At 47.2% G+C, this 13,298-nt stretch overlaps 1 protein-coding gene across 1 annotated transcript; it reads left to right on the top strand.

Moving 5' to 3' along the window:
• Positions 1–1,146: 1,146 nt before the first annotated feature.
• Positions 1,147–5,841, top strand: LOC140076444 (uncharacterized). Its single transcript, XM_072122973.1, has 10 exons — positions 1,147–1,161; positions 2,192–2,287; positions 2,436–2,537; positions 2,674–2,751; positions 4,026–4,121; positions 4,270–4,368; positions 4,562–4,630; positions 4,764–4,953; positions 5,263–5,362; positions 5,588–5,841. Exons 1-8 carry the CDS (start codon positions 1,147–1,149, stop codon positions 4,950–4,952), a joined length of 744 nt encoding a protein of 247 aa, XP_071979074.1. The 3' UTR covers position 4,953; positions 5,263–5,362; positions 5,588–5,841.
• The last annotated feature ends 7,457 nt before the right edge of the window (positions 5,842–13,298 follow it).

Below are 13,298 nucleotides of genomic sequence, written 5' to 3'. Positions count from 1 at the left end.
TCGCGTTTTCCCGACGTGTTACCCGAATATTTCCGATTTGCGCCGCTTGTACATGAATTGCCCCGGGTTTTTGGCGCACGCGATCGGATTGTGGCGCATCGGGGCCGGCATGCGTGCAACAGAAATCGGGGGGCGTGGCCGAACGAAAACCCGACGTATTCGGAAAAACCGCCGCATTTAAAAACCGAAAAAGTGTCGCTTGGGGAGCGCTCACCTTCACCTTCTATGGGATGGTGCATTCCGGGGCGTTAAGATTATTTTCGGCGCTGCAGCGCCACCTGGTGGACGGCGGAGGAACTACCATCTTAAATCCCAGCCGGACCCGAATCCTGTGCAGAGAACGCGCCGCTGGATCGCGAATGGGCCGGGTAAGTAAATGTGCCCCAATGTCTTATATTAAATTTTGCTCCTAAAGAGGCACTAGGTCTTATTTTCAGGGGATGTCTTATTTTTCCATGAACAAGAATTTACATTTATCGTTGAACAAAAAAAATCAACTTCTCTTACATCCTTATAACTCTCCAAACTCTGAATTTCATGCTGTATTTCTTTTGGCTCCATTTCTATTAGAATCATTGCCCCCAATCTCTCATATTTAGTAAAAATAATTTCCGTAAATGACCCTTCTTATCCTTCATATCCCCATGTCACAACCTTCTGCAACATCTAAAAGATTTCCTAATACTAGTGTATGACGTGGGGGGAAATGCTGCAATGGCGGCCGCTAGGTCTTATTTTCAGGGGAGGCCTTATATTTCTAAGCCTGAACAAACTTGTACTAGGTCTTACTTTCGGGGGATGTCTTATTTTAGGGGAAACAGGGTACTATATGCTATAAAGAAGTTGATATACTGATATATGAGTAACTCCCGGAATAGAAGAGAGTCAATAGGGTTAAATTTGCCATATTTAATATACATTTATCATGTCTCCATCATGTATTATACAAGATGGCCGCTCCCTGTACTGAGTTGCCATGGAATCAGAATCCTCCCCATTCAACTGAGTTCTAAACATGACGTCATACCCGCTGTGATGTCATCACTGCTATATAACTCCCGCTCTGTACCCTTAATTCTCTGAGGGTTGTATAGTAGAGGAGCGGAGAGTGAAGAGGAGATTTTGTTGCTGTTTTACTGACGAATGATGGAAAGATTCTTTGTAAGTAGACTTTATTTACTGATGGATATCAGGATTATTGTTAGTGGTGAAATTTAGACATCAGGAAATAGATGGTCAGATTGTAATGTAGATAAGGGGAATCCTGGGGGGTGTCATACTGGGGCTCCTTGGGCCCACCAGATAACATTATTCTGGAGGACCCTCTTCACATTCAACTAAAAAAAAGACCCTTCCAGCTTCCAAATTTAGTTGTCTTCTGCTGTATCTTTGTAATCCAGCATAAGGTTGGAGCCTGGGCCCGCCGGAGGATCCTCCGATCCTCTGGTGGGACAGTCCGACACTGATCCTAGGGAATATCTGCTCTCATTTTTTGGTTTCTGTTCTACATTTGGGACATTATTGATAGCGCTGTGTGTCCAGAGGAGCAGGAAGAAGATTTACCCCCAGACCCCTGTCCCTAAAGGACATATTATAAAACATGGTGGCATTATGTCCAGGTTCAGAGGTCCCCTCCACCCATTCCTGGTTATACTGAGGTTCCTAGATCTGTCATTAGGGTGACATTGAGGAGTCTGGGAGGGTAAGGGGAAGATATAAACCCTGTATCTACTGTGCACGAGTTATAATATGTCACCCCCAGACTCATTCTTACACTCCCCTTGCTGATAACAGTTTAAAATTATAAACTTTATGTGAAGAAAAATTGTATAATTTACTCTAAAAGAAAGATGGCGAATGTGTGTACTGGTTACCATAGCAATAGAATCTTTCTCCATTTACTTTCTCTGTCACTGCTGTATACAGCCTGGTATTACCCATAATGCTCTGAGAGATAGACTATGTGATATTGAAGATGTTCTAGAGCCGTCTACTACATCTTTACTCATTTCTGGTTATATCAATGTCTCTTTCCACCAATGTCCTCCTATACTGCACTAGTGGTCTCCACCATCTCCGCTCCTGAAGGTCTATGGTTACTTTGCATGATAACTTCTGGAGACGTCTCCATCATGTGGAACCACAAATAATTTAACTGACCCGAAATTCTGTTCTTCTCTCTCCCCTATAGGATAAACTTACTGGGCGCAACCGTGTCCAAGTCTTGTCCCGCAGGGCACTGGAGCCGGAGGCTAAGCGCGTTTGGATAAAATCATACAACGACGGGGTAAATAATTCTAGAGACGTCATCAGCCATCACCACATTATACATAACATGTGATATTGGGGTTATCTGGGGTTCACCTCCTCCATGACATCTTATCAATAAGATGTCAGTGATCTGAAAATAATGTTTCTATTTTTATGTCCCACAGCTAGGTCCTTCCCCAGCCTTCTATAATTTGGCTGCTGCTGCACAGGATGGACCAGGAGACCTGATGCCGGAGTCACCTGAGCCCTGCTGGATTGTTAGATCGGTAAGGAGGCCATTACTATATAGTCATGGACTCACCATGTCCCATAACTGCTGCTGATGCTATTGATGATGATGATGGAGGTGATGATGAATTGAGGGAAAATGATTTGAATTTGACAATAAATATGTATTGACAGGAGAATTTCCTACCCCTGGATCCGGCTCCTGAGTATAGTACAGAAACATCGCCGCTAGACTTGGACTGCATCATCACGGTAATGTCTCTTCTCCTCTATGATCCACACACGACTTATAGACAATAGGGCAGATTTACTAATATTCTCTAATAGACTCAAGATAAACTAGAGCTTGTTATCAAGTACATGATTTACAAATTTAGGTGTAATAGTTACCTGGTGTCCGCTGTACGTTAGATCCAGGCACCGTGACTGTGGCAATATTCTTATATTTGTTATCTATGGCCTCCTTCCTTCTAAATTCAAGTTTTACAATTATGCCAATGAGCCTATAGAACTCTTGGGGTTGTTACCAGAGACTCTCTGTGCTGCAGCTTCACAGACTATTACACTGTCTTCCCCACCTCCTTCTCCCCCAGCAATTCCCACCTGGGGAGGAGACTGGTTAACGGTCTGTGAAGTAACAGCACAGAGGGACACTGGTAATACCCACACCCCCCCCCCCCCCCGATCGCTTCTGGCTCATCAGCAGAATTCTAAAGGTTGATTTTAGAAGGAAGGAGGCCATGGATAACACATGTGTGTATGAGTAAATGATCCTGGTTTATCAGGATGGAATTTGATGGCAGATTTAATATTAGGATCTCACTAATTAATTCAGTTTTTCTATGAATTGAACAAAAAAGTCCTAAAATCTCATGTGTCACAAATTAGCATCAAAAACTGCAACTCCTTTCTCCACTTGTCAACTATGGACAGCAACTAGACAAGTGGACGGGGTCTTAAATAAAAAAAAAAAGATCAGTAGATTTTATTGTATAGTAAAAAGGCGGACAATGGGACATAGTTTGGCATATGTCAGGCTAACTTGGACCTCTGGATGTATATGACAGGTATGAGGTCACCACCTGGACACTATTATGCAAATGTCTTTACTATAGGCTGAAATATTTTTGGCTGTCCTATCAGAAGTTGATATACTCATATATGAGTAACTCCCAGAATATAAGAGAGTGGCGGATGTGTGTACTGGATACCAAAGCAATAGAAACTTTCTCCATTTACCCAGGTTCTAGCGTGATATCACTGCAGTATACAGCCTGGTATTACCCATAATGCTCTGAGAGATAGACTATGTGATATTGAGCCGTCTACTACATCTTTACTCATTTCTGGTTATATCAATGTCTCTTTCCACCAATGTCCTCCTATACTCCACTAGTGGTCTCCACCATCTCCGCTCCTGAAGGTCTATGGCTACTTTGCATGATAACTTCTGGAGACGTCTTCATCATGTGGAACCACAAATAATTTCACTGACCCGAAATTCTGTTCTTCTCTCTCCCCAATAGGATAATCTTACTGGGCGCACCCATGTCCAAGTTCTGACCCGCAGGACACTGGAGCCGGAGGCTGAACACACTTGGATTAAATCCTACAAGGACGGGGTAAATAATTCTAGAGACGTCATCAGCCATCACCACATTATACATAACATGTGATATTGGGGTTATCTGGGGTTCACATCCTCCATGACATCTTATCAATAAGATGTCATTGATGTGAAAGTAATGTTTCTATTTTTATGTCCCACAGCTAGGTCCTTCTCCTGGGTTCTATAATTTTGCTGCTACTGATGATGGACCAGGAGAGCTGATGCCGGAGTCCCCTGAGCCCTGCTGGATTGTTAGATCGGTAAGGAGGCCATTACTATATTGTGTCTAGCGTGTTATCAAGTACATGATTTACAGATTTAGTGTGTGGTGTCCGCTGTGTGTACAAGTTTTGGTGCTTTTCCATAGTAAATCTGGACCCATGTTTATAGCTGAATGGAGGATTCATTTGCTTTCTATCACTCTAAATTTCTGTGTATCCAAATTCTCAACAGGATGAACCAGAGAAAAGAAGATCTACTGGATCAAGATGGAGAAAAAGGCTGAGGAGCCTCTTCTGCATGGTGAGGAGATCTCAGTCTAGGACATGTATCTCAGCCTGGTGATACGTGTCGTGTATCTCAGCATCTCATTCACAAGTGACTGGACTCGTGATCCACACATCATCATCAGCTTTCTCTTATGTTTCCTCTGTAGTGCCGGGAATCAGTGGAGGTGACTCCTTCCACGCCAGCTCCCAACAGACCGAGCACCAAGGACTTCGGATGCCAAGTCACAGAGGAAGAGCTCAGCCTTGGGCCGAAAGTCACCTTGATCCATGTGAAACCCATGGACCATTCCTTTATGGTTGACGCTTCAACCCAGGTCGATGAGGATGAGTTCTGAGGTAGGTGGAACGCACATCAGTACATTGTGACAAGGACAACATCAGGGAGATCTGAGATTCTGCAGATCGGAGTCTTCAGAACTTGTCCAGTGACTTCTCTTGTCCCGATATCACACACTATTTTACTATTACATGTCTAGAGCTAAGTTGATGCTACTGCTGGTTTCCTCTTAGTTTGGAAAAGTGCATTAGGGGAGCTCATAAAATATATTTATAACATACACTGCCTGATTTTTGGCTTTTGCGTTGGATTATATGACCTAATGTGAGACTTTCCAATGAAGATAATCCAGAGATTTCTTTTTGCAGCTTTCATTCTTGACCTGTCCTGACTACTCTGCACTTCGTCCCCAAGGATAAGAAGTTCTTCTTGAATTTTGACCAAGACGACCTGTAACCTACCGAACCTGTAAGTCCTGATAGTCTATACTCTGCCACATAGATGGAAACCTATCACTTCTATACTAGTGATCAATGTCCATAAGATATTCCCATCTAGGCCGATGTCCATGTGGTATCATCACTGCTACGGACAGTTAGCTATGGATCATTCCAGGATGGGCCCAGTCTTGTAGACATGTAGCAGCCACTTGATGAGGATGTATGAAGTGATATATCTTTGTTCTTTCATTAGGCCAATAGACGCGTCCTCCCGCCCCTGGTGTCAGAGCTGGACGTCTATGACAATGGAGATCATGATGGATGTTCTGAAGATAAGAAGAACTTGAACATCTACACAAACCTTTGTACTGAGGTTTTTGACTTTTGACCATAATTCTGCTGTAACAGAAGTAAAGATTATCCTAACGGATTATGTCAGAGCCAGGAGACTCTATGGTCTGCTGTACTGGATCCATGATAGGCTCCACTAAAAGTCACTTTCTGGTCTCTCCTTGTCCGCCTTTTCTATACATACATAGTACAGGGGGATATCCCGAGTGTTATACACAGTACAGGGGGATCTCCCGAGGGTTATACACAGTACAGGGGGATCTCCCGAGGGTTATACACAGTACAGGGGGGGTCTCCCTAGTGTTATACACAGTACAGGGGGATATCCCGAGTGTTATACACAGTACAGGGGGAGTCTCCTTAATGTTATACACAGTACAGGGGGGTCTTCCGAGTGTTATACACAGTACAGGGGGGTCTTCCGAGTGTTATACACAGTACAGGGGGGTCTCCTTAGTGTTATACACAGTACAGGGGGGGTCTCCCTAGGGTTATACACAGTACAGGGGGGTCTCCTGAGTGTAACACACAGTACAGGGGGGGTCTCCCGAGTGTTATACACAGTACAGGGGGATCTCCCGAGGGTTATACACAGTACAGGGGGATCTCCCGAGGGTTATACACAGTACAGGGGGGGTCTCCCTAGTGTTATACACAGTACAGGGGGATATCCCGAGTGTTATACACAGTACAGGGGGAGTCTCCTTAATGTTATACACAGTACAGGGGGGTCTTCCGAGTGTTATACACAGTACAGGGGGGTCTTCCGAGTGTTATACACAGTACAGGGGGGTCTCCTTAGTGTTATACACAGTACAGGGGGGGTCTCCCTAGGGTTATACACAGTACAGGGGGGTCTCCTGAGTGTAACACACAGTACAGGGGGGGTCTCCCGAGTGTTATACACAGTACAGGGGGGTCTCCCGAGTGTTGTACACAGTACAGGGGGGGTCTCCCGAGTGTTGTACACAGTAATGGGGGGGGTCTCCCGAGTATTGTACACAGTACAGGGGGGTCTCCTTAGTGTTATACAACGTACAGGGGGGTCTCCTTAGTGTTATACAAAGTACAGGGGTCTCCCGAGGGTTATACACAGTACAGGTGGGTCTCCCAAGTGTTATACACAGTACAGGGGGGTCTCCTTAGTGTTATACACCGTACAGGGGGGACTCCCGAGTGTTATACACAGTACAGGGGGGGTCTCCCGAGGGTTATACACAGTACAGGGGGGTCTCCTGAGTGTTGTACACAGTACAGGGGGGGGGGGTTCACGAGTGTTATACACAGTACAGGGGGGGCCTCCTTAGTGTTATACACAGTACAGAGGGGTCTCCCCAGTGTTATACACAGTACGGGGGGGTCTCCCGAGTGTTATACACAGTACAGGTGGGGTCTCCCGAGTGTTATACACAGTACAGGGGGGGGACTCCCGAGTGTTATACACAGTACAGCGGGGGTCTCCCGAGTGTTATACACAGTACAAGGGGGGGGGGTCTCCTTAGTGTTATACACAGTACAGGGGGGGGTCTCCCGAGTGTTATACACAGTACAGGTGGGGTCACCTGAGTGTTATACACAGTACAGGGGGGGTCTCCCGAGTGTTATACACAGTACAGGGGGGGGTCTCCCGAGTGTTATATACAGTACAGGGGGGGGGTCTCCTTAGTGTTATACACAGTACAGGGGGGGGTCCCCCGAGTGTTATACACAGTACAGGGGGGTCTCCCGAGTGTTATATAGAAAACAGGGGGGTCTCCCGAGTCTTATACACAGTACACGGGGTCTACTTAGTCTTATGCACAGTACAGGAGGGGGGGCTCCCGAGTGTTATACACAGTACAGACACGTCTCCAGAGTGTAATACACAGTACAGGGGGGTCTCCCGAGTGTTATACACAGTACAGAGACGTCTCCCGAGTGTTATACACAGTACAGGGGGGGTGTCTCCCGAGTGTAATACACAGTACAGGGGGGGGGGGGTCTCCCGAGTGTTATACACAGTACATGGGGGGGGGGGTCTCCCGAGTGTTATACACAGTACAGGGGGGTCTCCCGAGTGTTATACACAGTACAGGGGGGTCTCCTGAGTGTTATACACAGTACATGGGGGGGTCTCCTTTGTGTTATACACAGTACATGGGGGGGGTCTCCTTAGTGTTTTACACAGTACAGGGGGGGGGTCCCTAGTGTTATACACAGTACAGAGGGGGTCTCCCGAGTGTTATACACAGTACCGAGGGGTCTCCTTGGTGTTATACACAGTACATGGGGGGGTCTCCCGAGTGTTATACACAGTATAGGGGGATCTCCTGAGTGTTACACACAGTACAGGATGGTCTTCTGAGTGTTATACACAGTACAGGGGGGTCTCCCGAGTGTTATACACAGTACAGGGGGGTCTCCTGAGTGTTATACACAGTACATGGGGAGGTCTCCTTAGTGTTATACACAGTACATGGGGGGGTCTCCTTAGTGTTTTACACAGTACAGGGGAGGGGGGTCCCTAGTGTTATACACAGTACAAAGGGGTCTCCCAAGTGTTATACACAGTACAGAGGGGTCTCCCCAGTGTTATACACAGTATAGGGGGGGGGTGGGTCTCCCGAGTGTTATACACAGTACAGGTGGGGTCTCCTGAATGTTGTACACAGTACAGGGGGGGTCTCCCGAGTGTTATACAAAGTACAGGGGGGTCTCCCGAATATTATACACAGTACAGGGGGAGGGGCTCTCTCGAGTGTTATACACAATACATGGGGGTCTCCTGAGTGTTATACACAGTACAGGGGGGTCTCCCGAATATATTATACACAATGCAGGGCGGGTCTCCTGAGTGTTATACACAGTACAGGGGGGTCTCCCGAGTGTTATCCACAGTACAGGGCGGTCTCCCGAGTGTTATACACAGTACAGGGGGGTCTCCCAGGTGTTATACACAGTACATGGGGGTCTCCCGGGTGTTATACACAGTACAGTGGGTTCTCCCAGGTGTTATACACAGTACATGGGGGTCTCCCGGGTGTTATACACAGTACAGGGGGTTCTCCCGAGTGTTATACAAAGTACAGGGGGGTCTCCTGAGTGTTATGCACAGTACAGGGGGGGTGTCTCCCGAGTGTTATACACAGTATAGGGGGATCTCCTGAGCGTTATACACAGTACAGGGGGGGTCTCCCGAGTGTTTTACACAGTACAGGGGGCGGTCCCCCGTGTGTTAAACACAGTACAGGGGTGTCTCCCGAGTGTTATAAACAAAACAGGGGGGTGTCCTGAGTGTTATACACAGTACTGGTGGGGTCTCCCGAGTGTTATACACAGTACAGGGGGGGTCTCCCAAGTGTCATACACAGTACAGAAGGGGGGGGGGGGGTCTCCCAAGTGTTATACACAGTACAGGGGGGTCTCCCGAGTGTTATACACAGTACAGGGGGGGTCTCCCGAGTGTTATACACAGTACATGGGGGGGTCTCCTTAGTGTTATACACAGTAAATGGGGGGGTCTCCTTAGTGTTTTACACAGTACAGGGGGGGGGGGGTCCCGAGTGTTATACACAAAACAGGGGGTTCTCCTTAGTGTAAAACCCAGTACACGGGGGTCTCCTTAGTCTTATACACAGTACAAGGGGGGGCTCCCGAGTGTTATACACAGTACAGTGGGGTCTCCTTAGTGTTATACACAGTACAGAGGGGTCTCCCGAGTGTTATACACAGTACAGAGGGGTCTCCCGAGTGTTATACACAGTGCAGGTGGGGTCTCCCGAGTGTTATACACAGTACAGGGGGGGTCTCCCGAGTGTAATACACAGTACAGGGGAGGTCTCCTGAGTGTTATACACAGTACAGGGGGGTCTCCCGAGTGTTATACACAGTACAGGGGGGTCTCCTGAGTATTACACACAGTACAGGGGGGTCGCCCGAAAGTTATACACAGCACAGGGGGGGGGGGGGACTCCCGAGTGTTATAGACAGTACAGAGGTGTCTCCCGAGTGTTATACACAGTACATATGGGGCGCCGTTTGTTCACAGTGCATTTTGTGTTCACAAAATATTCTGCTTGAAGACAAAATACATTACACTTGCACAAAACTACACATCTACTCTTAGCCAACACCAACACTAGTGAACACAGAATTACATTTTGTAGACACAAAACCTGTGCTGTGACACAGATTTTTTATTTTGTGGTAGAGAATAATTTTTTTTAACAAAATGACTTTTGTATTAGAATCTTTTCAAAATTTAATTTCTGTACTACAAAATGCCATTCTGTGAGACAAAACTCTTATTCTGTACAACAATATCTATTTCTGTGAGACAAAATACAATTCTGTTTGACAAAATGCCAATCTGTGCGACAGAATTCTACTTCTGTACTACAAAATACCATTCTGTGCGACAGAATTCCTATTCTGTGAGAAATATCTGTCAGTCAAACAAACTAGCCAACCAATCAAATGCTTCCTTTATTGCCAGGTCCTGGAGACAGCGGTGAAGCCCCAGCTCTGCTCTCAGGCAGGAGGTTGTGAGGTCTCCCTGCTCTGCACTAGTTGTGGTCTATAGATAGGGCAGGGACTGGATTGTGCTGATCTCCTGCACATTGTACTTTATATACACAGGAAAGTGTCTGCTCTGAGATGTTACAGTAGATTCTATTTCCTTGAGGTGTAAAGGACCTTTGATGACATCATCGCCATGTAAATTGTGTGGGAGGAGCAACTCTAGAGTTACACAGAAACCATGGAGATCCCTGATAGAAGCTGCAGCCCTGAGGGATAGAGGAGCAATGAGGGAGAGGAGGTGGTGTCGAGCAGGGAGAGGAGGAGGTGGGGGTGCAGGGAGAGGAGGAGATGGGGAGCAGGGAGAGGAGGAGGTGAGGAGCAGGAAGAGGGGAAGGTGAGGAGCAGGGAGAGGAGGAGGTGGGGGTGCAGGGAGAGGTGGAGATGGGGTGCAGGGAGAGGAGGAGGTGAGGAGCAGGGAGAGGGGAAGGTGAGGAGCAGGGAGAGGAAGAGGTGGGGAGCAGGGAGAGGTGGGGTGCTGGGAGAGGAGGAGGTTGGCAGCAGGGAGAGGAGGAGGTGGGGAGCAGGGAGAGGAGGAGGTGGGGTGCAGGGAGAGGAGGAGGTGGGGTGAAGGGAGAGGAGGAGGTGGGGTGCAGGGAGAGGAAGAGGTGGGGAGCAGGGAGAGGTGGAGGTGGGGTGCTGGGAGAGGAGGAGGTTGGCAGCAGGGAGAGGAGAAGGTGGGGAGCAGGGAGAGGTGGGGTGCTGGGAGAGGAGGAGGTGGGGAGCAGGGAGAGGAGGATGTGGGGTGCAGGGAGAGGAGGATGTGGGGAGCAGGGAGAGGAGGAGGTGGGGAGCAGGGAGAGGAGGAGGTGGGGTGAAGGGAGAGGAGGAGGTGGGGTGCAGGGAGAGGAAGAGGTGGGGAGCAGGGAGAGGTGGAGGTGGGGTGCTGGGAGAGGAGGAGGTTGGCAGCAGGGAGAGGAGAAGGTGGGGAGCAGAGAGAGGAGGAGGTGGGGTGCAGGGAGAGGAGCAGGTGGGGAGCAGGGAGAGGAGGAGGTGGGGTGCAGGCAGAGGAGGAGGTGGGGAGCAGGGAGAGGAGGAGGTGGGGAGCAGGGAGAGGAGGAGGTGGGGTGCAGGGAGAGGAGGAGGTGGGGTGCAGGGAGAGGAGGAGGTGGGGAGCAGGGAGAGGAGGAGGTGGAGAGCAGGGAGAGGAGGAGGTGGAAGTCAGGGAGAGGAGGAGGTGGGGAGCAGGGAGACATGTATGTAATGTGGGGTGCAGGGTGACATGGATGTAATGTGGGGGTGCAGGGTGACATGTATGTAATGTGGGGTGCAGGGTGACATGGATGTAATGTGGGGGTGCAGGGTGACATGGATGTAATGTGAGGTGCAGGGTGACATGGATGTAATGTGGGGGTGCAGGGTGACATGGGTGTAATGTGGGGTACAGGGTGACATGTATGTAATATGGGGGTGCAGGGTGACATGGATGTAATGTGGGGGTGCAGGGTGACATGGGTGTAATGTGGGGTGCTGGGTGACATGGATGTTACGTGGGGTGCAGGGTGACATGGATGTAATGTGGGGGTGCAGGGTGACATGGATGTTATGTGGGGGTGCAGGGTGACATTGATGTAATGTGGGGTGCAGGGTGACATGGATGTTATGTGGGGGTGCAGGGTGACATTGATGTAATGTGGGGTGCAGGGTGACATGGATGTTATGTGGGGGTGTAGATCATTCTCTACATTGAGGATCATGATTTTTAAAATTAAATGGTCCCCATCAGAGTGGAAGTCTCAAGTAACTTGGAAGATTTCTATAATCTGAATCTGGTGCCATTAATTGGAACTCTGAGGAAGAGAGCTGGAGTTTGGAACAAGCTCCCTCTCTCTAAAGCAGACAAGATAGGGCTTATTAAAATGGTTATCCTGCCGCAGGTACTATATTATTTGTCAGCATCACCACTCTGGATTGAAGACTCCTTTTTTAAAATGATCGAAGCAATTTTGAATGGTTTGATTTGGGGCAGAAAGAGAATTAGGATAAAGATGGATTTTCTTTATAAGCCACTGGGGGAAGGGGGACTGGGGTTACCCTTTTTTCAGGGTTACTATCTAGCAGCGCAGATCAGCCGGCTAATAAAATGGAGGGAAAAGCCACTGATGGTTAAATTGGTAACGATGACACAGGGCAAAACAGAAAGTATTTTTGAGCTTCTGGAGGGCTCCCTTTTAGAAGGATAAATTTTTCAGGGATATCTGCTGGGTAAGACTTTAAAGAGAATTTGGACTGCCACTAAAAAGATATTAGGAATAAATGGTTTTTTAAATGACACCCCTTTGTGGTTTAATGTTAATTTAACGGGAGTAATGGCTATGGACGATCAAAATTTTTGGTGGATTAAGGGAGTGAGGTACATATCACAGATTATGATAGAAGGAAAATTTATATCACTTATTTCGATGCAAAGGTTATACGGTTTGAGATCAGAAGACTGGCTTAGATATTTGCAACTAAAACATGTAATGAATTATAATTTGCACAAGATAAAAATGAAACTGGATTCACATAAATGCTTAGATTTTATTAAAACAAAAGGGAATAGTAATAAGTCTTTATCTAAATTATATAGGTTTATAAGGGATAGTCACTCTAGGAATAAGATACACAAATCCCAAAATAAATGGGAAGGGGTGATTGGGACAATGAGTATGGAAGAATGGAAGAGAATTCACAGAAACACTAGATTGTGTTCACTAAATTGGAATCACAGATTAATTTATTTTAATGTTTTGCACCAGGTGTATTACACTCCAGTGGCGTTGCTAAAAATGAAGTTAAAGAAGGAATCTAGGTGTTGGAAATGTCAACTACCGGACGCAGATTTCCTTCATCTGGTATGGCAGTGCCCAATTATAAAGGTCTTTTGGAAAGAAGTTTTCAGAAGGATTGATCACATCCTCAAAATCAATCTACCCCTAGTGATTCACACAGCAATCTTTAGCCTATTGGAGGATCCGAGATTGACTAACCTACATGGTAGACTGATTAGTAGGCTGATGAATATGGCAATGATAATCATAGTCCGAAAATGGGGCTCCAAGTCCCCTCCAAAT

This window comes from Engystomops pustulosus, chromosome 9 (assembly GCF_040894005.1).
Source record: "Engystomops pustulosus chromosome 9, aEngPut4.maternal, whole genome shotgun sequence".
NCBI classification, from domain to species: domain Eukaryota; kingdom Metazoa; phylum Chordata; class Amphibia; order Anura; family Leptodactylidae; genus Engystomops; species Engystomops pustulosus.
Note: the sequence above shows the minus strand (reverse complement) of the source record. Positions and strands in the feature narration are given on the sequence as shown.

What these genes read in the sequence shown, in the direction of transcription:
- LOC140076444 (XM_072122973.1), top strand. An exon ending in TTAAATCCTACAAGGACGGG is followed by an intron (nt 4,122 to 4,269) that starts GTAAATAATTCT and finishes TATGTCCCACAG; the next exon opens with CTAGGTCCTTCTCCTGGGTT. An exon ending in TGAGGAGCCTCTTCTGCATG is followed by an intron (nt 4,631 to 4,763) that starts GTGAGGAGATCT and finishes TTTCCTCTGTAG; the next exon opens with TGCCGGGAATCAGTGGAGGT.